The 27,540-nt window shown below is 43.9% G+C and overlaps 1 protein-coding gene across 1 annotated transcript in view; it reads left to right on the top strand.

The window, feature by feature from the left end:
• Window positions 1–27,540, top strand: part of LOC133457906 (ephrin-A2-like) — a 131,768-nt gene that overhangs the window by 78,350 nt on the left and 25,878 nt on the right. Inside the window, exon 2 of the mRNA XM_061737286.1 lies at window positions 22,940–23,232. Within this exon, the coding sequence (XP_061593270.1) occupies window positions 22,940–23,232 (293 nt within the window). The remainder of the gene's footprint in view (window positions 1–22,939; window positions 23,233–27,540) is intronic.

Below are 27,540 nucleotides of genomic sequence, written 5' to 3'. Positions count from 1 at the left end.
TATACTTTAACCTAAAACTTAACTAGAACTTAAAATTAGCTTGACACAAATGAAAGTTCAATTGAAACACGTGGGAAAAACACCTAACCTTTTAAGTGATGTGTGTTATTAGCTGTAATGGCATTTTTAGGTTAGAAATAAGAACATTTCTTGGTAAGATCCTTAGTTTTTTGAGTGAAGGCGATTCATTTGGTCGACTGGTGTAAGTTCAGGGTTTTTAAATGCACAGCCATGAACCTACTGGATTACCGTATTTTCGCGACCATAAGGCGCAACTTTTTTTTTTTTTTTTTTTTCTTTAATGTGCCGGGCGCCTTAAGAAACGGTGCGCCGTGTCTATTACCTGAATTACGGTAATGTCAGGCCGGCCACCATGAGAACGGTAAAGGGAGAAGGGGGCGGGTGAAGCCCCCGTGAGTTACGACGTGAATGAGACTCCACTGAGCTGATTAATGCGAAACAGATGATGAAGACTTTTAAGGATTTGCTTGATGTGTAAAGTGAAATAAAATACAATCAAACTAAGTTTTGCTCCGCTCTATTTAAATAAGCACACTTGTGTGTGAGTGTTCTTGTGTGTGAGTGTTCTAAAGCAGCGGCTGGAGCAGCGCGGTGATGGGCGCTGCTGCAGCCGACTTCCTGGTTCCCAAAGCGGTCCGATCGACCTGGTTCCTGGCCGCTTTGGGAGCAGAGATTTCTGGGGTACGTCTTAGGTTGGATCAGCTTCACCCTCCGAAATTTGCAGCCAAATCTGTCGGTTACAAACCCGGTACCGGATCCCGACATGCGCGGGTGTGTTCGCGGCGCGACGCGACACACACTTACTGGTTTATGTGGCGCTTGCCTGGCGCAGCTGATGGACAGAAACCTATGGTGATTTTTAAAAGAAAAACTTTACATAAGACGTTTCCAGCCGGAGTCATTATAAGGACGAATGAAAAGAGGGGGCTGCATGAAGGGATGATGATCAACAAGCTGAGACAGGTTTGGAAATTCGGACTGGCGCAGCTGAATTAACGGAGCTCAGTCGGATACAAACCCCGGTACCGGCTCCCCGACAGCTCGTGTGTGAGCGGGTCTAGCGCGAGGGTCCCGGGTCCCGGGACCCGGGACCGCCGCGCTACCAGCGCGGGGGGGGGGGGGCGGACCGGGACCCGGGACCCGGTCCAGCGCGAGGGAGCAGACGGGGAGCGGACCCGGTCCAGCGCGAGGGAGCAGACGGGGAGCGGGACCCGGGACCGCCGCGGTCGGGATTTTTAAAAGAAAAGCGTTCCCTAAAGAGACTTTTCCAGCCAGAGTGAAATGAAGGGCTGGATGGATGAGGAGATGATCAGTGGCTGAGACAGGTTTATGTGCAGCAACCCGGTGGTTTTTTTTAATTCTTTAATGCAGAAACAGAATATGAACCTTTGAAGGGTTTGATTGATGTGAAAAGTGAAATAAAATATCAAACTAAGTTTTGCTTCCGCTGTATTTTTAGCGCGTGTGTGTTCTGCAGCGCGTGTGTGTGCAGGTCCGTCCCCGTAGACGGCGCCTTTTGGGTCGGTGCGCCATATGTGTGTTTTAAAACCAAAAATGACACACAAAACTGAGGGTGCGCCTTTCCACACAGTGCGCCATATGGTCGCGAAAATACGGTATATAATTTAGTTTTAGTAATGTCAATTAACATCTAACATCTTATTTATATTTATAATTGCTCTTTAACTAAACAAAAATATATTTTATCCGATTTCTCGATTAATTGATGGAATTTTCAGTAGAATACTCGATTACTAAAATATTCGATAGCTGCAGAACTAGTGTGTCAGCAGTCTTAACCGTCCAGCTGATGATCCTCCGAGCTTCTTCCTCTGCTGTTTCCCCGACAACTGTAGAGGAGAAGTTATCTCCTGAGCTCAGACCCAGCAGGGACGCCGGCCTTCGCCGCGGTCGGGGTTCGGGTCAGGGTTGGGGTCGGGGTAACCGCGGCGACATGTCACGGTCTTCCTCCCTGCTGGAGCTCCTGCTGCTGCGGCTCATGTCGGTGTTTTCATTCCTGGCGTTGGTGTAAATCCCTCGCTCGCATCGTGTTACTGGGACTCCGGCAGCAGCCGCAGGAAGACCAGAAGAAGAAGGATCAGCAGCGGAGGAAAGGTCAGCGGGTCAGAGACGCCTCGCCGCTCTTCTGGCGCAGCGCGGCGTGGCGGTCATCAGCCTCCAAGACGTCACAAACCGCTTGTGTTTGCTTCATAACGTGTTCACACATCAGAAGGTTGGTGGCCGCTCATGAGGAAGCAAACGTTCAGGAACGATGGCTCGCCGTCGGCCGCAGCGCAACAAGTAACCCGGATTAGTTCGTTGCCTCTAATTAGCTGATGGCTGACAGAAGCTCCGCCTCCCCGTTGCTGTGGACATCCAGAAATGTCTTAAGATCTAAAATTAAGAAGTTCATAAGAAAGTTCTTAAGTGCAATTCCTCAATATTTTCTTAAGAACCCTCTTAAGAACTGTAATTTCTTACGAATTTCTTATTTTTCCTACTTAAGAACTTCTTAAAATATGTCATTGCATTGCACGCGCCAACAAACAACATTTATACAGGTAGTTTGGTCTTAACCGTCAGTCACTCACTAAACATGGAGAAGGAGAAAAAGAGATGCATGAACTTTTCAAGGCAGGAGCTTGTGATGACGGTTAAAGTTTAAGGAACTGACAGTTAACTAACAGTTAACTAACATGCTAACAAACAGTTAACAGGCTCTTTGTGTAATTAATTACAAAGTATATCCTCAAACTATGACCTACTAGTCTAAACTTAGTCTAAAATGTGTTGAAAAAGGTGATATTAGAGTCTTTACCTTTTCACAGAAGACATTTAAAGACAGGTCAAGGTTGTCTTAAAGTTAAGAAAAAAGTCAAGAACAAATTTGAGAACTTTTATTTCAAGAATACCATTTAGTCTTAAGTTTTTTCTTAAGAAGAAACTTTAGAAGAAAGTTGAGAAAATACTTAGAACTTTTTTGGAGAATATGACTTCTTCTCTTTTTTCTTCTTCAGACGGAACTTAAGAAAAAATGACACTTAAGAAGATTTTTTTTCTTAAGAATGTTTTGTGAATCCGGCCCCAGGTTCTAAAACCCGGTATAAAGCTCTGTAACACATTTGTTGCGCTGTTTAGTGTTGTTCCAGCTACGATGCGATTAAACGACATTCAGCATAAATAACTCGTAACTCAGGAGAAGCACAACGTTTAGCTTCAGGTCCTCGTGACCTACGACCCCTGGGGGCCCGGCCGTCTTCTCTGGCGGCCGTTAGTGGAACTATTGATTAGTGTTTTGATGCTGCACTACACAGCCGGTGGGGTGGGGGGGTCCACCAGGACCTGAATCAATCTGGGCTCCAAACACGACAACCAATGAAAATAAACAGCAGTAACTCCCATCTGCAGAGCAGTGACATGTTTAACTCTGTGCTGGATGGTTTATCGTGGTGCGGACGGAGAGGTGTGGGTGATGGGGGAGGGTGACGGGGTCACATTTCCTCCGGCTCACGTATCGCTGCACTAACTCTCTGAAATGAGTCTAAACTGGCATCGGTGAGCGGACCTGGTTGGACCTGGCCGTCCTGGTCAGGGCGGGTCTGTAAGTCCGGGACTTTCTGCAGCACAAGTGTGAAGCGCAGCGGCAGCCGGCCGGGCCGGCGCCGAGCCAGCACCGGCCGGAGTTAATAGCAGTGATAAAGAGGCGGCCAGCTGCCAGGAAAACCTCCTGGTTCTCCTCCTCCGTAGCGCTGAAGGCTCTGAAATCCTCCAGAGACCTGCGGAGGGGCCCGGGAGAGGATCAGAACCTCTCCAGGATCACAGCAGGTTCTCCAGGATTCTGTACCCACTTTGTGGAGGACTTGAACCTCTTCAACTTTTCCAGATTTAGTTTTGTTCTCTTGTTCTTTTCTATATCCTTTATTTAACCAGGTAAAAAACTCATTGAGATTAAAACCTCTTTTTCAAGAGTGACCTGGCCAAAATGGCAGCAAAACAATACAACAATACATACAAACACAGACAGTCAGTCACACATTCCGGGGAAACAATAGTCAAATTTACACAACGGGGCAGTCACAAGAACCGAGAGAGCTAATTTCTCTGTCTTTTAAAATGGATTTGAATTTACCCAAGGACACAAGCTCAACCAATTTCCAGTCCTTCTCTCATCATTCCAGGTTGACGGGGCAGAAAACTTGAACGCCTTTTTACCCAGTTCAGTTCTGGCTCTCGGGACCTGCATTTGAATAAAGTTCTGTGAGCGCAGGTTCATAATGGCTGACGTTTCTACACATGTGCACGCACAAATATGTAGGGAGACGTCCCAAAATGGATTTATAAATAAAAGTCGGCCAGTGGGAGAGTCTACGGAGGCAAAGAAGGACAATTGGCAGCAGCAACAAAAAACAGTGATGTACCTGAAAGCTGCAACCGGTGATAAAACGCAAAGTACAATGATACACAGTATCTAATTTCTTTAAATACTGCTCAGGAGCGTTCATAAAAAGCAGATCCCCACAGTCCAACTTTTGTTGATCGATGTGCAAATCACTGATGTCTGTTTGGTTTTATCACTCAAACTCCTGCAAACTCTGACTCCGCCCACTCTCAAAAGGGACGGGAACTTTTTAATGACAACTTTTCCAGCTCGCTTTAATAACCGGTGAAACGCTTCCCCCCGTCCCTCCGTCCCCCCCGTCCCTCCACCAGGACCCGGAGAAGCGTCTCCCGTCCCCCCTTCAGGATCTGTGAGCGACGCTCCACCGTCTCTTTCATGTCACCTGTTTGAGTGCATCTTCCTCATCCTCCTCATCCTCACTCTGAATTGTTCTGCTGAAAAAAGCCTGATTGACAGGAGCAGAGATAATGCTGGGCCGGGCCGGGGGCCGGGTCCCGGGGCCACCAGGGGCCACCGGACCCTCATGACAGAGGGGGTGGGGGGTCCTCGTGTGTGAGTGTTTGTTATTATCTGACAGGCTTCACCTCTCAGATCAGGAGACACAAAGCAGCAGCAGCTTTGTGTTGTTTATATTGTCTCTGAAGGGGTGGATGGGGGTACTGGGTCAACAATATGGATCAGCCCCCCCTTTCCTCTTCCTCCCCTCGACACTCCAATTCTCAGCCCCTCTTTCCTTGTGTGTGTTTGAAAGCTTTAACCTCGACCTCACCTCACACACTGAGGCATTCTGGGTAATCTGTCGGCCACGGCCGGCTCCGTGGAGTCGGAGGTGGAGCTGGACGTCGTTTGTCTTTCCCGGCGGGTTCGACGGGGAAATCTGGCAGCTCGGATCCGTTTCCATCATGTGGAGTTTCTTTGTGCTGAGCGGCAACAGACCCCGCACATGGGTCGCCGTGGCAACCGCAGCCCAGAGGCCGGGTCGTGTTACACCGAACATGTGGCTGCTGCGTGTAACATGCTGGCTTAACATGATCCGGCACTTTCAGGAATCTGTGAGGCCGCACGGCCCTCCGGGACCAGAGTCCTGCTGCAACGTCCCAGCGAGCTGCTGGAGCTGCTGGAGCTGCTGGAGCTGCTGGAGCTGCTGGAGCTGCTGGAGCTGCTGGAGCCGCAGCCACGGCGTTTAGTGACTCCTGTGAGAATAAACCTGTTCGTGAGTTGACACCAGTAGGTCCTCCGGCCGCTCAAAGGCAAGCCAAACCGACGTTACCTTCCTGCAGGCGTCTCTCTAACGACGGCCGTCCAGAAAGCTCGTTGGCAACAGTGGGAACAGCCAGGATCTCCAGAGGTCAGCAGGACGGGGGTCTCGGTGGAGCAGACCAGGGGCCAGATTCACCAATATGTTCTTAAGAACGATCTTAAGAAATGTCTTAAGATCTAAAATTAAGAAGTTCATAAGAAAGTTCTTAAGTGCAATTCCTCAATATTTTCTTAAGAACTGTCTTAAGAACTGTCATTTCTTACGAATTTCTTATTTTTCCTACTTAAGAACTTCTTAAAATATGTCAAACATTGCACGCGCCAACAAACAACATTTATAGGTAGTTTGCGTCTTAACCGTCAGTCTCTCACTAAACATGGAGAAGGAGAAAAAGAGATGCAGGAACTTTTCAAGGTTATGGTGGATGAGATTAATGTGTGAAAAAAAAATACTATTGGGGAAAATTAATAATAATTAACTACCACGCTAACTAACATGCTAACAAACAGTTAACAGGCTCTTTGTGTAATTAATTACAAAGTATATCCTCAAACTATGACCTACTAGTCTAAACTTGTCTAAAATGTGTTGAAAAAGGTGATATTAGAGTCTTATTATTATTATTATTATTATTATTATTATTATTATTATTATTATTATTATTATTATTATTATTATTATTATTATCACCTTTTCATAGAAGACATTTTAAGACAGGTCAAGGTTGTCTTAAAGTTAAGAAAAAAAGAAGAAACTTAAGAAGAAAGTTGAGAAAATACTTAAGAACTTTTTTGGAGAATATGACTTCTTCTCTTTTTTCTTCTTAAGACTGAACTTAAGAAAAAAATGACACTTAAGAAGATTTTTTTTCTTAAGAATGTTTTGTGAATCCGGCCCGTGGTTTCAGTAACGAGGCGATAAACGAGGGATGGACAGATTAGTCCAGTATAAAGTCTCGGGGCAGGTGTGGGCGGAGCTTCCAGGTGAACTCGTCGGAGTCTCAGACCAGATTCAGTTTCAGAGGTGAAGTTGGTCTGAATGAAGTTTCACCTCCTTTTCTTCTGGTTTGTTTGAATTGTTCAGTCTTTAAAGCAGCGAGGGTGTGTGTGTGTGTGTGTGTGTGTGTGTGTGTGTGTGTGTGTGTGTGTGTGTGTGTGTGTGTGTGTGTGTGTGTGTGTGTGTGTGTAGCGGGTGTCTGGGCCTGAAGGGAACAGCGCGGGTCTTGTCAGGACGGAGTCGTGTTACATTAACACACACGAGCACAAAGGACGACAGATTATCTCCGGAGGCATCGGTCATGTGACTCGGGGACCCAAATAATAAAGCTGTCGTTAGCTGTGATTCAGTTACCGCGGAAACGTGTTTGCATGTCGTCCTACATCAGAGTCGGACTCGGGTTTCCTCCGGCTGGTTGGGACGGCAGCGCTGGTCGTCTCCGTGTCCTGGTGGTTGGTCAAGTTCAAGAACTGGACCCCCCTGTGATGTCACTCAGGTCTTCTGGAGAGAAGTTTGGGTTCTGGTTCTGGTTCTGGTCGTGCCGTGTGGTAGAGAGTAGGGCTGGGGATCCATTCAAATGTCAAGAATCGATTCGATTCCGATTCTTAAGTTTCAGAATCGATTATCAAGATTTGATTCGATTCCGATATTGATTTGGGTTAGTGTTATTAAAACTGTTTGCATGAATTATATGACTGTAGTTATGCAAAATATTACTACTAGTATTATATTGAGATTCAACAGCAAGTATTGGCAGCTAATGATGCTGTAAGGACCAATCAGCTCCCAGAATGCTGATAGAACTGCTTTCAGAAACATCGTGGGTCAGAATTACCAAACAGATCCAGGGAGGAAACAGAGACGGATGAAATCGCTTTTATTTTTTCCCACTTTCCGTTTTTATTTGTTCCATTTTCGGTCTATTTTGGTTTTTAATTTTTGAGCATTTGGTTTTTATCATTTTTTGCAAATGTAACCCCAAGACACTATATAAAGTATTGAAATATAGACAATTTATGCAATTATAACCTAACACTTTAATGCTTTCATACCTTTAAACATAATTAAAGGCAAAAACATGGCACCAGTTATTCTCGTGTCCAACAAAACATTCCTTCTTTGGGGATAAACAAAAAAATAACCAAAAGTTGTAATGTCATGATGACAAAAAAAAACCTAAATAAATAAAAGAAAAAAAAGAAAGAAAAAAATCGATCTTTAGACATATGAATCGATTTTTAGGAATTAATATGAGAATCGATTTAGAATTGGGAAATCGATTTTTTCAACACAGGCCTAGTAGAGAGGAAGACTTGTAAAGGAGGTGATTGAGCTCCGGTGTAGCGTTAAACGGGTCGATCAGTCCGATCCAACAAGTCGTCAGACTCTCACAGAGGACGTTCAAATATACCGTCAGTGTTTCCTGCAGCGGTAAAACCGGAGAAACGGACATGGATTCCACCGGCGTTTAATGTCCGAAGAAGAACCGTCCGTAATGCACCGCTGGTCTCTCTGCTGCGACTGCAACAGAACCAGTTCAGTCCAGACCTGGATCCCGGCTGAGAGAACTCTGAAAACCAACATTTGTTCAGAGGAAACTGGAGGGTTTTTGTTCATCTGTCGTCCTTCGGAGTAAGTTCACCAAGTTGTGGATTCCTGATCAGTCTCTTGCTCTCGTCAACCAACCGTTTTTGTTTTTGCTGGGAGTCAAAGAGATAACTCAACTGAAACCACGTTTTCAGATAAATCCCCCCCCCCTTCATCGTCTCCCAACTAAACAGGACCGTGTGTGTTTTGTTCTACGTGTAGTTCATATTTCACCTTCTCTACGTTCATATTTGCTCCATAAATTTAATTAAGACTTCCTCTTCCAGGCCTTATTTTCTAAACTGAGGTCAAACTCCGCCCCCTGGTGGAGGCCGCCGGTTTCACACGTACCAGAACCTGCAGAGGTCCTGGTCCCTCAGGACCGGCAGGTGTCCAGGTCCAGACCAGCATCCCTCCTCCCCCGTGCTTGATGCTGGGTCCCAGGTGGTTCTGCTGGTTTCCTCCAAACATGGTTCTGGACATTTAGACGGGAACCGGGTCCACACGTCACCTGGACCTGACCCAGCTGACCGTCACACAAAGATTAACCAGTTAATGACATTAAGCCATTCTGGGAGATCTGACAGCTCAGGTGTGGATGGAAATTATAAGTGTCGTTCTGGGTCGGCCCGGTTCAGCTGTACCGTTGTTCACCTTCAGACGTGTTTGCAGGATGAAGCTGAAAATCTTGGGTGTCGTAGCGTCTCTGGAGGGTTGAGAGGAAACGGGTTGCAGGTCTGAAACACAGAAACGGATTTAGATCCACAGATGAAGAATTTGGGTTTATGTCGTTTGTAAAGAAGTAAAAGTAAAAGTTCTTTATTTTATTTCCTGTCATTTCAGCTCTGGTTACTTCTGTGTTCGGTCCAGGATCTGTGGTTTCCTGCTGACTTGTTTCCCTAAAGCCGGGCAGACACTGTGCGATTAGTCGCTCGTTTTGAGCCGATTTGCCAGCCTTGCGACTATTTTTTGGATCGGACCAGATTTCGACCCAATCGTTGCTCGTGCCTCGTGCAGTAAACGTGGGGAAACGACTAGAGATTAACACCTCACGACGAGAGATTAACACCTCGCGACGAGCTCCCGATCACAAATCGTGTGCTCTCGAGAAAATCAAACGTGTTTGAAATCCTGGTCGCTCCTCGTGAAGGAATCACACAGTTGAAGCAGCTACGACCCGATTTGCCTCATCCTTTCACAGAGAGCATGCGCAATATCTGATGTTACGTCAAAAAACTATTATTTGTAGTTTAAAGTGTTGCAAATTCACATTACAAATCATGTTTTAATAGCAGAAAAAAAAGACCGTATTTCCCACGTCTGCCCAGCCAATTCCTTGTCCAATCACAACGTTGTCTAATCTTTTTTCATTTATCGCCACACAGAATGGCACAAATTGCTAAAGGCTGATTTATGGTTCCGCGTTACACCAACGCAGAGCCTACGGCGTAGGGTACGGCGGCGATTTAACGCGGAACCATAATTCAGGCTTAGGGCAGCGCGTTTGTTTTTGCTGAGCATCTTCGGTGTCTCCCACTTCGGGGTTCCTCCTATTCCACTTCTTTTTGACGTTGCAGTTCCAGTAACAGAAGTCCGACGGGAGGATTATGATCGTATAGTGTGAGCAGACGGAGCATCAGAGCATTGTGTCGTACAGTGTGAGAACATAAATCGTGGGCTGTGAACTTTTGAACTCAGCGATCTAGTCGTGCAGTTTGAGATGGGGCTGAATCAAACGATTTAAAATATCGCCCAGTGTATGCCCAGCTTTACCGTGTCACAGTCACGCCGGTCCCAGTCAGAGACTCTGACTGGTACCGGCTCCAGGGTAGGAGCTCAGTTTGCTCCAACATTCATAGGAACGTTAGTTCTTCTTTGACCAACAGTTTCTTTATGTTCCCGGTTTAAGTCCCGGTTTGAAATCGGGTCTTCAGTCTTCTGACGCCCTGGTTCGTGAAGTTCTTGACGTCTTGAGTCCTCACTTTCCTCACTTCTCTGTCAGTCTTCCAATCAATTAATCAACACATTTCATCTAAATCTGATGCTAATGTTGATGGAGGTGGTGACCCGGGTCGCCCATCTGGGACGGACGGAGAGCCGCTGTCCATTAGAGTGATGAGTGATGATGTGAGAGCCGAGGGGACAGGGGTCAGTGAACGCATCGCCCGCTCTCCGAGCTGTTAGCGTCACTCGATCCCTCAGCTAACTGAGTTAGCATGCACTTTGCTAATGGTGTTAGAAAAGACAAAGAGGGCGAGGCGGAGGAGAGCGCTCCTCTCCGTCCTCCCTCATCACCCGGATCGTTTTCCTTCGGCAGGACGTTTCCTCCGTGATGCTCCAGCAGCTCCCATCCACCAACCCCAAACTCAATCAGCACCACACTCATGCTGCGTTCAGGTCAGATGGGAACAATCAGCGCTGCGGCAACCGACAACCTCTGAGGAGAAGCTGGGAGTGATATCACGCTGCCATGGTTACGGGGCCCCGTTGGACCAGAACATTTATTTCTTTGTGCATTTGTCAGGATATCGATGGTAACGGCCCAGAAATAATTCAGTATTTCATTTTTGTTAAGCTGCTAGAAGTGAATATGTCTTGAGAGGAGGATCAGGTGTTCAGACTGGTGATGTCAGGCTGACGTCTGAGTCGTCTGCATATTTACTCACGCAGCTTCATCAAAGATAAGATCAGTGGTCACTTTGACTCATTGATCGCTTTACAAATACACACTTAAGTACTTCTGGCCCTTCGTTGTGACCTCACGGTGGTGACTCGTCACACCTTAGGTAGAGTAGCCAAAAACTGTACTCAGGTAAAAGTACTGTTACTTCAGAATAATATGACTCAAGTAGAAGTAAAAAGTAGTCATCCAAATAATTACTTGAGTAAAAGTAAAAAGGTACTTGGTGAAAAAACTACTCAAGTACTGAGTAACTGTTGAGTAACGTCTGATTTATTTTTTTAACACAACCATTCAAACAGACAAAAGTACAAAATAATCATCTTCAGGCAAATTAAATCAATAAAATAATCAAATAAATAATAAAAAATAGCTTAAATTAAAATAAGCTTAAAGTAAATTCAACTACTTTAATAAATAATAAAATAACAGAATAAGAAAATAAATTAAGCACAAGTAGCACAAAATTTCCAGCCTTTGTACTTTTCTTTTTTAACCAGAACTAGAACAAACATGAACTCATAGAAACTCTGTGTGTGTTTGAGTCTGTGTAAATGTGACAAAACATGCAAAAACAAACATTTTCCCCAAAGAATCACCCAGTGATGTCATGAGATTGACGCGTACGCGGATAAAAGGGATAAAAGAAAAGTAACAGCTCAACGTAGCCTAATGTAGCGGAGTAAGAGGAACAGTTTCTTCTTCACAAATCTACTCAAGTAAAAGTAAAAGAATAGTGATTCATAACTACTACAACATTTCCCAAAACTTACTCAAGTAAATGTAACGGAGTAAATGTAACTCGCTACTACCCAACTCTGCCCACCTGTGACGGTGGAGCAGAGAGGTCCGTGCTAGCAGGACTTCGTACTTTCCACAAAACCGTTCATTTTTGCGAACAATTTAAAACCATTTTCAAGCACAAACACCTTTTTTTTTTTCAAACTTCCCTAAAAGAACAGGTTGATTCACAAACGGTGTCTTATTTTCACCAATAATTATGGACCTGAGATGAAAAAGCTCATTAACGTCATGTTAGTGACATTCTCGTTAACTTGTATCTGAGCAGTCGGCGCACCTGAATCTGTAAAATGACAAAATGAAAATCATTAAAAGAGAAATGTTTAGTGTGAGTAAACATCAAACCAAAGTAAAAGCAGCTGCTAATGTTCCCCTGATGTTTCCTCCTTACCCAGCAGGACTCGTCTGATTTGACAGAGTTTAATTTGAGGCTGCAGTCCCAGCTCCTCCTGTCAGATACGTCAATCACGCCTCTCAGATCTGTAACCGGTCCTGCAGCTGGACCTGAACGAGCTGTGATTAACCAGACCGGCTCGGCCAATCACGACGCACCACCAGAAACCAAATCAGTCAGTTAGAACCTGATTGCAAAACCCAAATTAGCTGCTGTAACCCCCCCCACGCAGGATTCAGGACTTTAACTGTTGCTCCTCAGACTCTATAAATATTCAGAGACATGAAGTTTGATTAGTTTGTTTTGTCAGGACAATAGTTTCATCTGTCAGAACGTGACGGGCTGCGTGTTTTTGCTAAATTAAAATATGTAAATTGCAGTAACAGTGCGATGAGGCAGCTGTGAGGACGTTTGTGGAGGAAAATGGAGATTTGACAACTGAAAGTGTCTCTGTTGGGTTGGAGGGAGCCTGAGCAGAGGCTGCTGGGAAACCGTCATAGCTGCAGGTTTGCAGAGCGTGGTTGTGGATCAGCGGTTCAGCTCCCCGCCGAGTCGGACGTTCAAGTGTTCAGGTGTCTAGTCATCACGGAGTCTAGACGTCCAGGTGTTCAGGAACAAGATACCAACCCCCGATATGTCAATCAGGGTGTGACAGTTCCTGCTGAAATGCTGTTTAGTTTCCTCCAAACCTGGGGCCGGATTCACCAATATGTTCTTAAGAACGATCTTAAGAAATGTCTTAAGATCTAAAATTAAGAAGATCATAAGAAAGTTCTTAAGTGCAATTCCTCAATATTTTCTTAAAAACCGTCTTAAGAACTGTCATTTCTTACGAATTTCTTATTTTTCCTACTTAAGATCTTCTTAAAATATGGCTGTATCCGAAATGGCATACTAAGTACTACCTGCTACATACTGCATCAGTATGTACTGTATACTGCATACTAAATGAAGGATTCAGTAGCCGCTCCAGCAGACCGTTCACACAGCAGTAGCAGCCAAGTATCCCAGAATTATATTATATTATATTATTATTATTCATTTCATTATATTCAGTCGATGCACCTGAAGCGAGACTTCACTACAGCGATGCATCGCTCCACAATATTGCGAGGTGATATTAGAGTCTTACCTTTTCACAGAAGAAATTTAAGACAGGTCAAGGTTGTCTTAAAGTTAAGAAAAAAGTCAAGAACAAATTTGAGAACTTTTATTTCAAGAATACCATTTATTCTTAAATTTTTTCTTAAGAAGAAAGTTGAGAAAATACTTAAGAACTTTTTTGGAGAATATGACTTCTTCTCTTTTTTCTTCTTAAAGGAGCATGAGGCAGGATTTATGAAAAAGATTTGTATACGTTTTAAGTTTTCTAGTAATAATGTCAGATGAAGCGTTCTAAACCAAAAAGAATGAGCCCTCTAGTGTATCTCTCCTTTGCCTTGAACAGGCTGTGTGCTGCAAAATGTGCTGCAATTCGGTCCCGAATTTCCCGCGCTGTCCTGTGGATGTGACGTCACATGACGCTGCATGTGCGTTCTCCCCGTTCTCCCGTGCCGGCTTCACTGTTGGCTGCAGTACCCCCAACGGCCGTCGTGGTGAAGGGTGGCGCTAATGAGTCTCATTTCTTAAAAGGAGCCTCATGCTCCTTTAAGACTGAACTTAAGAAAAAAATGATGATTTTTTCTTAAGAATGTTTTGTGAATCCGGCCCCTGGTTCTGGACATAAAGACCAAACATGTCCACGTTGGTCTCACCGGCCCAGAGGACCTGGTCCCAGAAGTCTGCTGGTTGGTTCAGACGCTGGTTTGTGGACCTCAGTCCTGCTTCCAGGTTCTTGACAGAAGAGGTTTCTGGAGACTCTTCTGGACAAACGTCCTGGTTCGGTCTTATTTGACTGGACTTAAACCTCTAACCGGCTCAGGGAGGTCTGGAGGCTCTGAGATGGGTTTTATTGGGTTTTATTGGGTTTTCTGGGCGCTGCGATGGTCTGACCCCGGGACACACCTGCTGGGAGAAAGACTGATGACTGTTTTGATTACATGTGTGAAGAATCTTTCTCACTGGAGAACGTTGAACTTCAGATTGTTTGGAAATAGTTTTATAACCTCCGTTAAAACCGTTGCTGATGTCTTTCCCTATTGGCTTTGTGATAACACTCACCTGCTCCACACCTGCCACTGATCAGTTATCAATCACCTGGCTGCAGCTCTTCATCCTGGAAGAGAAGTAGGAGGCGAGTCAGGTGACTCAGGTGTGTTCAGGTTCATACGCAGCGACTGTAATCGCTGCAGCCTGCTGAATATCAGCGATAGACGCTGCAAATATTATTGAACTTTATTATTTATTATTATTAAATATTAAAGTGTAAAAGTCTTTATTGAAACAGTTTCTGTTGCAGTAATTATGGTTCTTGAATTATTGATTATCGGTTACTGGGTTTACCGGGACGCGTCTGTTTGGCCTCATCCTCTCTAGTTAAATGATTTAAGGAGGAAAGTAAACAGAAACGGGAGCAGCTGCAGCCGACGAGGATCATCGTAAAAGTTTAGTCAGAATCAGTGTTGATGTATTTATTTATTTATTTTTCTAATACTCAGAGGTGCCAGCAAGAACAGGCCAGAAGCCTATAAGCCAGTTTTCTCATCATTGTTTGAAGCTTTTCTTCTTTTTTTTCCAAACACATATATCTGGGGGGTGGGAGGGCTCTGGAATCTGCAAGAGAGAAAACAAACAGAAATGGGAACAGGCAGAGACACAAACAGCAACCATTCCAGAGGGGTATTCCAGGAAGCGAGTTAAGTGAAAAGTCTGAGTTTGTTAAGCCTGAGATGAGGGAAATCTGGAGTTTTCAGTTCCAGAAAGCGATTTAACTCAAACTCTGAGTCAGTTACCATGGCAACTGACCCTCTGAACCTAACCTGCTCGCTAGCAGGTTTACTTCAATAAAGCCTGAGTTTCTCTCTGTCTCCTCCCTCAGTGGCGTCAATTCAGCCGATGGGCCTTTACGCAATAATACGCATCTGTTTTCTGCCCCACGGACAGCAAGCGGCAGAGAGAGCAGAAAAGGCTTATCTAACAAACGCAACGTATTTTATTCACTATGTCAGTGCAACAATATCACAGGAACATCCGAGTTTAATCAAACAGTTAAAGTCTAAATGCAAAAAGGAGACGGAGGGAGCAGAAGACATAGAGAGAGAGTAAAAAAAAAAGGAAAATATTTTAAAAGGAAGGAAAGGAAAATCTTTAAACAGATTTATAAGAGGGTAGGGTGATTTAATATCTTACCTTAAAATGAACTTGCATAATTAATCCATCAGTGGCTAACAGCCTCGCTAATATCTTCTGCTGCTGGGGCAACATTGGACTCATCACTTGCCTTCTTTCTTTTTTTTAAAATTGCGTGGTTGTCTGCTTCCTTTTCCTTTTTGTAAGTTAGTAACACTGCAGAGCGCACTAAAAACCAGATTGATAGCAACCACTGTCTTCAGGGACACTGGTGTGTGTAAGATTGCAACACATTTGTATTTATATTTCCATCATAATTTACAAACAAAGTTTGACTGATAACGGTCGGTGGCGCAGTGGGTTAAGCAGCGGCTCATATACTGAGGCTACAGTCCTCCTGCAGCGGTCGCAGGTTCAAATCCCAGCCTGCGCACCTTTGCTGCATGTCATCCCCGATCTCTCTCTCTACCCCTTTCATATCTGCATCTTGAATAAAGAGCCACTAGAGCCCAAAAAAATCTTTAAAAAAAAAAAAAAATTTGTATAATACTGAAAACTTGTAAAAACAAGATGTCAAGATGTTAAGGAAATTAATTTATTTTAATATGAATCATGGTTGCACCACATGACCTTTTTTAAGGCTAGTGCCAATTTATCTTGACAAAAAACTCTGAAATCACTTCATTTAAAATGTTTATATGAATTTATGTGTACACAACATTCTTAATGTTTGAACTACTGCAATAGATATTCTGTTTTTTATTATTTTAAAATTGACCTGTTGAAAATCCTTATTCGTCATTGACCCAACTGTGTGTGTGCAAAGTGGAAACAATGATTTACCTGAAGCAGATGCGTTGAGTTTCTGGGGGAACACCAAACGGTTCTGGTTCTAAAAGGCTTGTTAGTGCTGGAAGTTTACCGGCAGGTTGTTGGGCCGGTTCCTGGTCCCGGGACGGGAGACCGAGCCCCCCCCCCACCTTCACTGAGACGACAGGTGTCCCGGCGTGAGGGGATGAAAACGCCACGGCCTCGTCTCCCCCCGTCCGCCGGGGCCGACCTGCTGCTGAGGGAGCGCTTGCTTCCTGCTCCAGTCACTCCCAGGCGGGCGGGGTGTTGTTTTCCAGATCAGCCTCATTAGTTTCTGTCTCTCTGGAGATTAGCAACAGTTAAAACTCCACAGCCAACATCCACCTCCATTTCTGAGTAGATCCCGTTAGAGAACCATCCGCATGAACGCTTTGAAGATTTTCCCTCGCATGTGTCCGGTCCTGCCGGAGTTTAGAAAAACATTTTTGTGTGTGTGGATCAGCGCCATGACATATTTTCTGGGTTTCCACAAAAATGCATCAAAGAGTGATTCTGTGATGGAAACCAGCTGAAGCTCACCGGAGGAGCCGTTAGAGGACGTCCACTTGCACGTATCGGGGGGGGGACATCGGCAGCTCGGGTTGGGCGTATTCGGTAACAGAAAGACGGCAGTCAGAAGTTTCCATGATTGTATTTACCAGTATTTGTTTGTGGCTGTGATCCTCCTCTTCGTGAACCCAAAGACGATAAAGTTCTCCAGAAACCAGAACATGACCCCGATCAATTATTACATAATCAATAACAAGTAAAAACTCCCCTTTAGGGGGACAGGAACCTGGACCAGGACCTGGATCATCAGGGGGGTAGAGCAAGAAAAGAGAGACAGGAAAGAGAGGATGAAGAACGGAGAGAGGAGAGACACAGATATTGTCAAAAGTACAAAAGACCAGATATATTAGTATTGCTTATCCACAAATATGCTAATGAGATGCCTCTAATTAATAACTGAGAATTACTTGGACATCCTGCTAATAACACATTACAGTAATCTCGCCTAGAAGATACAAATGAATTAGTTTTTCTGCATCACTCCGGGAGAGGATGTTCCTAATCTTGGTGATATTACGGAGATGGAAAAACGCTGTTCTTCAAACCTGATTAAAATACAGTTTAAACCACAAATCCTGATTAAAACAACACCAAGGCTTCTCACAGTTGTAGTGGAGGCCATCGCCGCACCATCTAATCCAGGGGTGTCGGACTCCAGTCCTCGAGGGCCGGTGTCCTGCATGTTTTAGATGTTTCACTGCTTTAACACACCTGATTCTAATTAATCATCGTCACCAGCTTGTCATCAAAGTCTGGATAGTTCTGTTGATGACACAGCTCCTTGTATCACGGTTTGATTAAAAAAGGGACACATGTAAAACATGCAGGACACCGGCCCTCGAGGACTGGAGTCCGACAGCCCTGATCTAATCCCTTCCTGAGGGGTTTGGGACCAAAAAACAGGATTTAGAAGTAAAACATTTCTGGACATCGAGTCCTTGATTTCCCTAAGACAAATGCCTGAAGTTTAGCTAAGGATTCTGTTTCATCTTCATGGACAAATAGAGCTCCGTATCATCAGCATAGCGATGAACATTGATGCTGTGACTCTGGATTAAACTTCCCAAGGGCTGCATGTATAAACTGAACAAGACTGGTCCTAGTACTGAACCCTGCGGGACACCATAACATACGCTCGACTGTTCTGAAGAAACCTCATGGACATGAACAAACTGTCCCTTTAATCCCAACAACCTGCTCTAACCCGTGCAGCGCTGAGGTCCAGTAGAACCAGTACGGACACTAATCTAGGGCTGCAACTATTTTAATAGTCGACTAGTCACCGACTATTGAAACGATTAGTCAACTAATCGGATAATTAGTAATTTTCTTTAAATTTAGTATGAGGTTGCTTTAATTATGTGGCAAATTATAATACATACAAGAAAGATGCACTAGATGCACTAGAGCCCTGCTGTAGCGGGACTGTTTCCTTCATCCTGCTATAGCGGGACTGTTTCCTTCATCCTGCTCCCGCATCCGCAAAACTCTGAGAATTCATGCCCGCACGGCGCACAATAATAGAGATGCATTGATTTAGTGTCTTCTCCCGTCCCGCAAGAGAAAAGTCCAGACAAATCTATCTGATTTAATGTTAACATGATCATTGTGGAGCTTGATGGATAATTGACAGTTCATAGGCACCTGACTGAAAGTCAGATGTAAATCCATCGTCATCATCACACAAGCTTTTTTGCCTTTCACGCTGCATCAATTATGTTATTGAGGTTTTAGCAACGAGAGTAGCTGTGAGTGGCTCAAATAACACTAATAAATAACATGAAATAAAAAAGTTAACGAATGAAACAAATTAATTTAACAAATGAAAATAGGCTTAATATTTTACCAAGGCGAGTCCGTTTCGTTCAACACTCCGACGTGCTTTCTCTTCAAATGCGTTACCGACGTGCTCCCGTGAAAACCAAGGTCAGCTTTGCAAACCTTGCAAGTATCTTTTTATTCACCGTATCGAGGCTAAAACGCTCCAGAACTTTTGAAGTTTTATTACCCGCAGCTGCTGAGACGCTAACGTGCTGCGCGACTCTCGGCAGAGATTGTATTGTGTGAGACGCTTCACTCCGTTGGAAAAACACGTCTGGCGACAATGGAATTCATTGTCGACAACGTCGACGAATCGTTGCAGCCCTACACTAATCCCTTATCTGAGGCCATAACAAGGTCATTCGTGACCCGAACCAGTGCTGTCTCTGTGCTAGGAATGGGTGATATTTTACCGTTCACGATAAACCGTCAAAAACATTCCCCACGGTAAGAGTTTGTCATCTCGCTGTAAAACGTATGTGAAGGAAGGAAGGAAGGAAGGAAGGAAGGAAGGAAGGAAGGAAGGAAGGAAGGAAGGAAGGAAGGAAGGAAGGAAGTAAATGAGCCAGAAAGAAAGAAAGAAAGAAAGAAAGAAAGAAAGAAAGAAAGAAAGAAAGAAAGAAAGAAAGAAAGAAAGAAAGAAAGATAAATTCCCGTTGAGGTTTTTGTGTAACAAACATGGCGGATCTGAGTCATTCCAGTTTTGCAGGTGTAACTCATTTAATTGTTTTTATTAATTCAATTTAATTGGTGTAGTTTAGTAGTATTTAGTATCTTTTAGAGCAGTGTTTTGGCTCCAAAGACTGAATGTGGTGATAGATTTATAGTTACAAAGGTGGAGTTGAATTGGTATTTTTTTTGGTCGTCATTTTTATCGTTATCGGGATAAATGCCAGAAATTATCGTGATACATTTTCCATGTCCATACCGCCCATCCCTACTCTGTGCTATGATGCATTCTGAACCCGCACTGAAACACTTCAAATCGATTATTTCTACACAGATGGTCACATAACGGGCTGCAACGACCTTTTCCATAGTTTTAGATACAAATGAAGTTCCTCATGAGCGTCTTTGCGAGCAGAGCTGCTCTGCTAAGCTCCTGACGTCCTCAGACCGACCCAGAACCGCTCCCAGAACCGCTCTGAGAGGGAAACCACTGTGTATCCAGCACTCACGCTGCACTAGCCGCAGGGCTGTTTCTGCTCAGACTTGGAGCGTTAACATTTGCTGAGACACAAGAATGTTTCCCAATTAGAGATAAATAGTCCCTGAGGGCGAGCATCATGACAGAAATGTTTAAACCACCCACCTGGACGAGACAAGCAGACGTCTTTGGCCCGGACCCGGCCCACATCTGCAGATTCTGGGCCCGCCAGGTTCTTCTGTTTGTAAACTTGGGACCTGAAGACGGTGACGTTAACGAGTCGCGCTCCAGATTCAGAGATTAATTAATGAATTAATTGCAAATAAGTGTAAAAGCAGTTTTTAGCAGTGGTGGGAGCGGCGGCGAGGCGGGTCCAGCTGGTCCCTGTTGTAAACACCACGACGCTCCGATAAACAGTTAGCTTTGATTAATTGAAGCCTCGGGGGGGTTGGAGGGAAACGCAGGCGGACGGGCCGTGATCAATGGTTTCCATGTGTCGGGGCTTCGGCGCTGACCGACAGGCCTGAAAACGCTTAGCGCTGACAGCACCGTGACACCAGGAAGCTCTTCATTTCCCGCTTCGCTCTCCTGCTTCCTGTCATCATCAGGGAGATGAACCTGTGACAGTTCCTTACCGTAATGAGGTTGGGGGTTAAATCTCCGACGTTTGTAGCGTCGGCCCTCAAATGTTTCCATGTGTTTTTCCTCCACCTGGACCTCCGTCAGTCATCATCCTTACCTGTAATCACTGCAACTAAAAGAGCCACAAAGGTCGGGAGGTTGTATTTCACAGTAATGATGCAGCGAATGTTCGGTAACCGAAATTGTTTGGCCGAAAATAGTAAAAAAACACTTTCGGTGTTCGGTGGAATAAGTGGGGAAAAAAACGAACAATAAAAAAACGGCGTGTTTAGATGACGCAAAAGAAGTGGATAAAACAAAATAAATAAAAAGGAAATCAATCCCTTTCCCATATTAATAATAATTTTTCTTTATTTTGTTTTATCCACTTCTTTTTCACTTTTTTTTTTACAATGCACTTTAATGCATTTTTTTTTGTTTTCAAGGCCTATGTTACAATTTTTCAGCAGTCAGTTACAGGCCTAATGTAAGTTATTGTGCTTTGTTGGTATAATGTCTGCTGTAATATTTTAAAAAATGCTGGGAAATGTCCAGTTGATATATGCAATGGTGAAAAAATTGGCAAAATAAATGGAAAAACTGCGAAGAACCATGTTCGGTATGTTATTCGGTATTCGGCCAAGTGTTTATTATTAGTTTCGGTTTCGGCCACAAATTTTCATTTTGGTGCATCACTATTTCACAGAAATTAAAATGTGGTAGCCGAGCTGCGTTTATTTAATGAAGCACTTTAAGAAATAAAGGGCAGCTGGTCGGGGTGTAACAATATATCGTGCCACGAAATTTCGCGATACAAAAACGTCACGATACGTGTCGTGGAGGTGACAAACTGTAGCGCGATATTGGGTTATTAATTATATATATAATATTAATTAATATATTGTGTTTTCTAGTAACTGCATCCTATTGGTGCAGCGGGATCACGTGACGACCGCGCCTCGACACGCGGACCAAAATCTGACTACACCTAGGAGAAACTAGTACCGTTTTGCGGTCCCGATTACGGGACTCTTGGGGGGTTTTGAGCTCTGAACTTTTACTTATGTAAGGCTGGTGTAGAGTTAAGCCTTACGTTATTAAATTAAACCTTTTTCAGGTCGTGAGTAGGATAAACACGGGGACAACTTCTGCTGAGTTCCAGTGTAGCGGGGTGGGAGCTGGATGAAACGATACCGGGGTTCACCTTACGGCCGAAGGCTGGGAGCATGTGGCTGAAGCTCTAAGCTCTGGCAGAAGATCAATAACAGTCATGTTGCATTTGGAGTTTGGGACTGTTCATAGTTTATTTATTTATTTAATTTTAGTTGTTAAATTTCTGGAAAAGAAAAAAGTCAAGTCATACATGAGAGAAACTATTCAGTTTGCGGCAAAATATTTGTACTTGTATGAAACTGAAGATGCATAATGTAAACCTGACATTTACTTTAAGTTCAGTTTGTGGAAAATGGTTGGCCTGGCTTTCTCTTTAAAACTTAAACAGTTATAAAGCATTACAAACTGTAACAATAGAGCAAATGCACAGTATTGTTTTGTATTTTCTGTCTTTCAAATAAAAGACAATTTTTTCCAGTCATTTGTTCCTCATTCAAGGTTTTTAAAAAAATACTGCTATAATATCGTATTGTATCGTTATCGTGACCTCAATATCGTGTATCGTACCGTATCCTGAGATTAGTGTAGCGTTACACCCAGTACTCGAGTTGTAAAAAAAAATCAGGGGGGATGGTGGATTTTATCATATGGGGACAGATAATTTGTGCTGATTACAAATAATATAATATATTACAAATAATAGCAGTGACCAAAACACCTGCAGAAATACTGCAGGAATGACATAGCAGCAGTTAAATGCAGCCTTCTGTAAGCTTTAAATATCCACTGGGCTTACATCAAATACATCAAAACACAACAATAAAAAACACTTTTCTGAACTTATCAATATGACTCTGTCCTTCACAGGATAAGTAAAATGGATCACTGCAAAAACTCTAAATCTTAACAAGAATATTTGTCTTATTTCTAGTTAAAATGTCTCATTTTAGTAAAAAAAATCTCATTACACTTAAAACAAGACTCATCACTGGAAAAAACAAGAATTTTCATCTGTTTCAAGTAGATTTTCACTTGAAATAAGTAGAAAAATCTGCCAGTGGAACAAGATTTTTTTGCTTGTAATGAGAAGATAAATCTTGTCCCACTGGCAGATTTTTCTACTTATTTCAAGTGAAAATTTACTTTACACAGGTGAAAATGGTCAAATAAGTTATTTTTCTGGTGTTATTTTTCTGGTGATGATTCTAAATGTTGAAATAGCAGTAAAACCACATTCATTGATGAAATGACATAAGGGATGGAAAGGGGGGATGGCAGTTTTACTGGGGGGGATGATTTGGACCGTTTTTATTTATTTCATCCCCCCCTCAACTCCAGTACTGGTTACACCCCTAGCAGCTGTTGACACCAGGACCAGAACCGACACCCGCAGCGGTGACAGTTGTTGCAGCTTCTTCTCCAGGAGAAACTCACGGCCTCCTCTGTTTCAGGTTCTTCCGGGGCGACTACACGGTGGAGGTGGCCATCAACGACTACCTGGACATCTACTGCCCCCACTACGAGGGGGCGGAGTCGGCCGAGCGCATGGAGCACTACGTGCTGTACATGGTGAACTACGACGGCTACACCACCTGCGACCACCACCGCAAGGGCTTCAAGCGCTGGGAGTGCAACCGGCCGCAGAGCCCCGGCGGGCCGCTCAAGTTCTCCGAGAAGTTCCAGCTTTTCACGCCCTTCAGCCTGGGCTTCGAGTTCCGGCCGGGACACGAGTACTACTACATCTGTGAGTACCGCACGCCCGGGTCCGGTTCCTGGAGCACCGTCTGGGTCCACCCGCCTCACAAGTTCAGACTCAGATTCAGACGACTTTATTAATCCCTTTGGGAAACTGACATCTCCATCTCACTCACTCAGCACTGTCATGTACAAATCAAACACTCCAAAATCCAAACACCCATATAAAGATAAAAAAGTAAAAAAGTAAAGATAAAATAAAAACAAAAATAGAAATAAAAAATTAAAAGTGCGGTGCCATAAATAGAATTACAGGACTGTCTCAGAAAATTTGAATATTGTGATAAAGCTCTTTATTTTCTGTAATGCAATTAAAAAAACAAAAATGTCATACATTCTGGATTCATCACAAATCAACTGAAATATTGCAATCCTTTTATTATTTTAATATTGCTGATTATGGTTTACAGTTTAAGATTAAGATTCCCAGAATATTCAAATTTTTTGAGATACGATATTTGAGTTTTCTTAAACTGTAAGCCATGATCAGCAATATTAAAATAATAAAAGGCTTGCAATATTTCAGTTGATTTGTAATGAATCCAGAATGTATGACATTTTTGTTTTTGTAATTGCATTACAGAAAATCACAATATTCTAATTTTCTGAGACAGTCCTGTAAGTGTTTTTACGTTAATATGGACCCCTGTGAGCTCGGGGCCGAGCGGCGCTAGTTACAGGTTCCAGTCCCACGAAACATCACAAAATCTTTTAAAAAAAATTATAATTACATTACCTTGTACGTATAGAGCACAAATGGGGCAGGGGTCATTTGATTGATTTGATTGACAGTTGTCTTCAGGTTTAGTGCTGAGCTTCATCCTTTCAGCTCTGGCAGCGGATCTCGTTTTGGTACCGACATCTGAAATTAGGACGATTGCACCGTAGCTAGCGTCGTAGGTTAGCCGAAATGAAGCCAGACTAGCTTTGATGGTAACCGTGGTGACTGAGGTGGGCGTGTCCAGCGAGAACAGGTCAACATTTCTCTCCCAGAGCTTCATAAGCTGGTCTCCTGTTTCTACGATGAACAGCGGATGTTCTAAACTGACCTGTCAGTAAGCCCCGCCCCTCAAACACGGCTGAGCCAATGGCTGTTGAGTATCAGTTCCACAGGGACCAGAACTCAGACATCTGCAGTTTTCAGATCCACTAGAAAAAACTCAGAAAGGTCCTGAACTCATCAGTTTTATGGGGTTTGTACCAAAAAATAACATTTGTACTGAGATAATGACTGCGTTTACATGCAGTCAAAATTCGGGTTATTGCTAATATTCCGGTTACTGAAACATTCGGAATATTCCGTTTCCATGGTAATTAATCATTTGGGATATCTGATCAAACGTCATGACGCAATTCCCCTAATTTCCGCTTCTTCTTCCTGTATCCAAATTCAAAACAAATGCTGCTTCGCGCAACTTTTCTCTCACCTTCTTGTATCCACATACTTTCTACCGTCTACAAATGCAGAAATGTTCATATCCTTCATTACATTTATGAAGTGATTAGTCTCCTCCTGGTCTTGGTTTCTCCGTGTTTATAAGAATTTCCTGGACTCAAAAGACCAGGATTCCTTGTGAACAGAGCATGCACAGAAAACAAATTCCTGTTCCGTTTGATGGGGATATTCCATTTGGCGTTTACATGACCGAATATTCGGGTTTTAAAAGGAGTAACCCAAATTCAGGTTATTCAAAGGGGTTATTGGTGTTTACATGGCCGTGCAAATTCGGGTTATTGCCAATATTCGGGTTTTAAAAGGGTTATTGATGCATGGAAACGCAGTCATTGATATTAACCCTGCTAACGTTAATGTATTTAATCACAATGGTGACGTAGAAACACAGACTTTAACTAGTTAACTAACGTTAATCCCCAGCAGCGGTTCTGTTGTGTCTAACTCCAGCGTTAGCGCCTGTAAGTGAGGGGGCGGGGCTTAACGACCTGTAAGTGAGGGGGCGGGGCTTAGCGACCCGTTTATCTGACATCAGCAGATGAGGCAGCAGTCCACATTTGGATTCTCCTCTCTGATGACCTGATATCTGCCACAATTACCATCTAATCACCCTCAAAGATCGCCGTCTGAACCCGACATCAAGGGCCCGGCGGCCTAACCAGCACGGGCCGTCATGTGGAGTGAAAGTGGGTCCAAAACCCACTCAGACTGCTTTCATTCTGCTCTGTCTGGACCTAATTTGCCCTCCAAGCTGGAAAACATTTCCCAAATTGTGGCTCGTTTGGACTGAAAGGCTCCCAGCAGGGACGGAGTTTGTTTTAAATGACACTTAATTACTCTGCATCTGCGTGTGCGGAACGAATGCACCGGGTTCAGAGCAGAACCATGAATAAAACATCTCTGCGGGTCAAACCGGAGAACAAAGGAACTCAAACATGAGCTCTGAGGCAAACCAGGACTTTAATGGCTTTTTATTCAGCCCAACGCCGATCCCAAACCTAAAACCCAACCCCGGTCTGGAACCCAGACTCTCTCTCCGTCTCTACACAGACCAGAACCACCTCCGGACTCTGATGTCACCGGGTCAGGACGGGGCTGGTAACACGAACCAGGCAGCACCGCGCTGCAACGATGGGAGGAACAGCTAAAATAACTTCTTCATTTGATCACAAAGAAGAAACCTGTGTAATATTAAAATCAGCTGATGGATTAGTAACATAAACATGGATAAAAATAACCTCATCTTCACACCCTCCGTTACATCCAGGGGTTTTTGAGGTTTTGAGTGCACGTTGCTGATAGGTGGAGCAGGCAGACCTGAAATCAGCTGGACACGTCCACCTTATGTCAGGTGACCTCATTAATATCAGATTCACTCTGATTGAATCAAGTGTTGCTACGGAAACAACGAGGGCTGCTACCGCTGAAACGGCTAGCACTAGGACCCGCGGTGTCCCAACGATGGCCTGATATACAGCCGGTACCGGTGGACCTGTTAGGTCCTGATTCACACCTCCTGATGATGATAATGGATCAGATCTTTATTGGTGGTGGTGACTGGGGGAGGAGCCACAGCTGCCTGGCAGAGACGTGGAGGCCAATACTCTCCGACCGACTGGGACATTCACACACCAGCGATGCCTCACTGTGGGGGGTTCAAACCACCAATCCTTGGATCATTGGACAACCCGCTCCACCACCTGAGGTTCATAGAAACTAGGGCTGAACGATTTTTGAAAATAATCTAATTGCGATTTTTTTCCTCAATATTGCGATTGTGATTTAATATGCAATTATTTTTTCAAGGTCCTGTTCTCATGTATTTTTCAACTACACAAGCAATAAATCAGTCTGTTTTATAATAAACAATGTCAGATTTATTTAAAGCACAGATTACAACAATAAAGAAAACAAATCTGTGGCTTTACCTCTTTAACACGTCTACACACGTCTGAACACACGAATGTTATGGGTCGTTCTCTGAACTCAATCACACGACACCAAACCGGGTTAAACTCAAAAATCACAGGGAGAAAAAAAAAACCACCAGCAAACTAACAAACAAACCAACAAAGCTGAGAGTTAACAAAATGAACCAGCACTGAACAACTGGCAGCCCGTTCTTTAAACTCTCTTCCTGATGAGCTGACGAGCTGCAGGTGTGGCTCACAGCGACTCCACTGTCCGCCGGCGCCCGGCTCGTGCTCCTCACCACGCCGACTCCGCGCTCATATATTTCCTCATATATTTCCTCCGCAGAGGAAAGCCGCACCAGGCCGAGCCCTAACACTGAGGCCATGGTAGATTTAGGTTACGCGGCACTGTTGACTGTTTCCCTGCCGACTCTGCTCTTCCCGCTCTGCTCACTCGCACATTACGTGACCAGATCACGTGACTGGTCAAATCGCCTTTGCGGTTAGAAAATCTTGTTTTATCACATAATTGTTCAGCCCTAATAAAAACTCCCTCCAACAGCTGGAGGTGAAACCTAAACATGGAGACAAGTGGATCCGGACGCTGGTGGTCAGTAGAGGAACTGCAGATAAAAGCACAGTTCATCTTTCATTTCTCAGTTTTATACTCATAGGTGTATGAATTCCTGGTTTGAAGCTTTTTAACTTCTTTGGACCTCTAGACGGCGTTATATTAGTCTGAGATGGCTCCACCCACTCCCAGTTCTCTATAATAATAATAATAACAATAATAACAACAATAATTAAAGCTGCAAGCAGCGATGAACGGGCCCTCGCACTCACGGCCACCGCCCCCCATAAGCATATCAGAAAAGACACCACCCACGAGTCTCTATGTCAAACCATTCAAAAGTTATAGCAGAAAAAAGGG

The sequence above is a fragment of the Cololabis saira genome, chromosome 13, assembly GCF_033807715.1.
Source record: "Cololabis saira isolate AMF1-May2022 chromosome 13, fColSai1.1, whole genome shotgun sequence".
Classification (NCBI taxonomy): domain Eukaryota; kingdom Metazoa; phylum Chordata; class Actinopteri; order Beloniformes; family Belonidae; genus Cololabis; species Cololabis saira.
The sequence above is the reverse complement of the archived record's forward strand: the minus strand, read 5'-3'. Positions and strand labels throughout refer to the sequence as shown.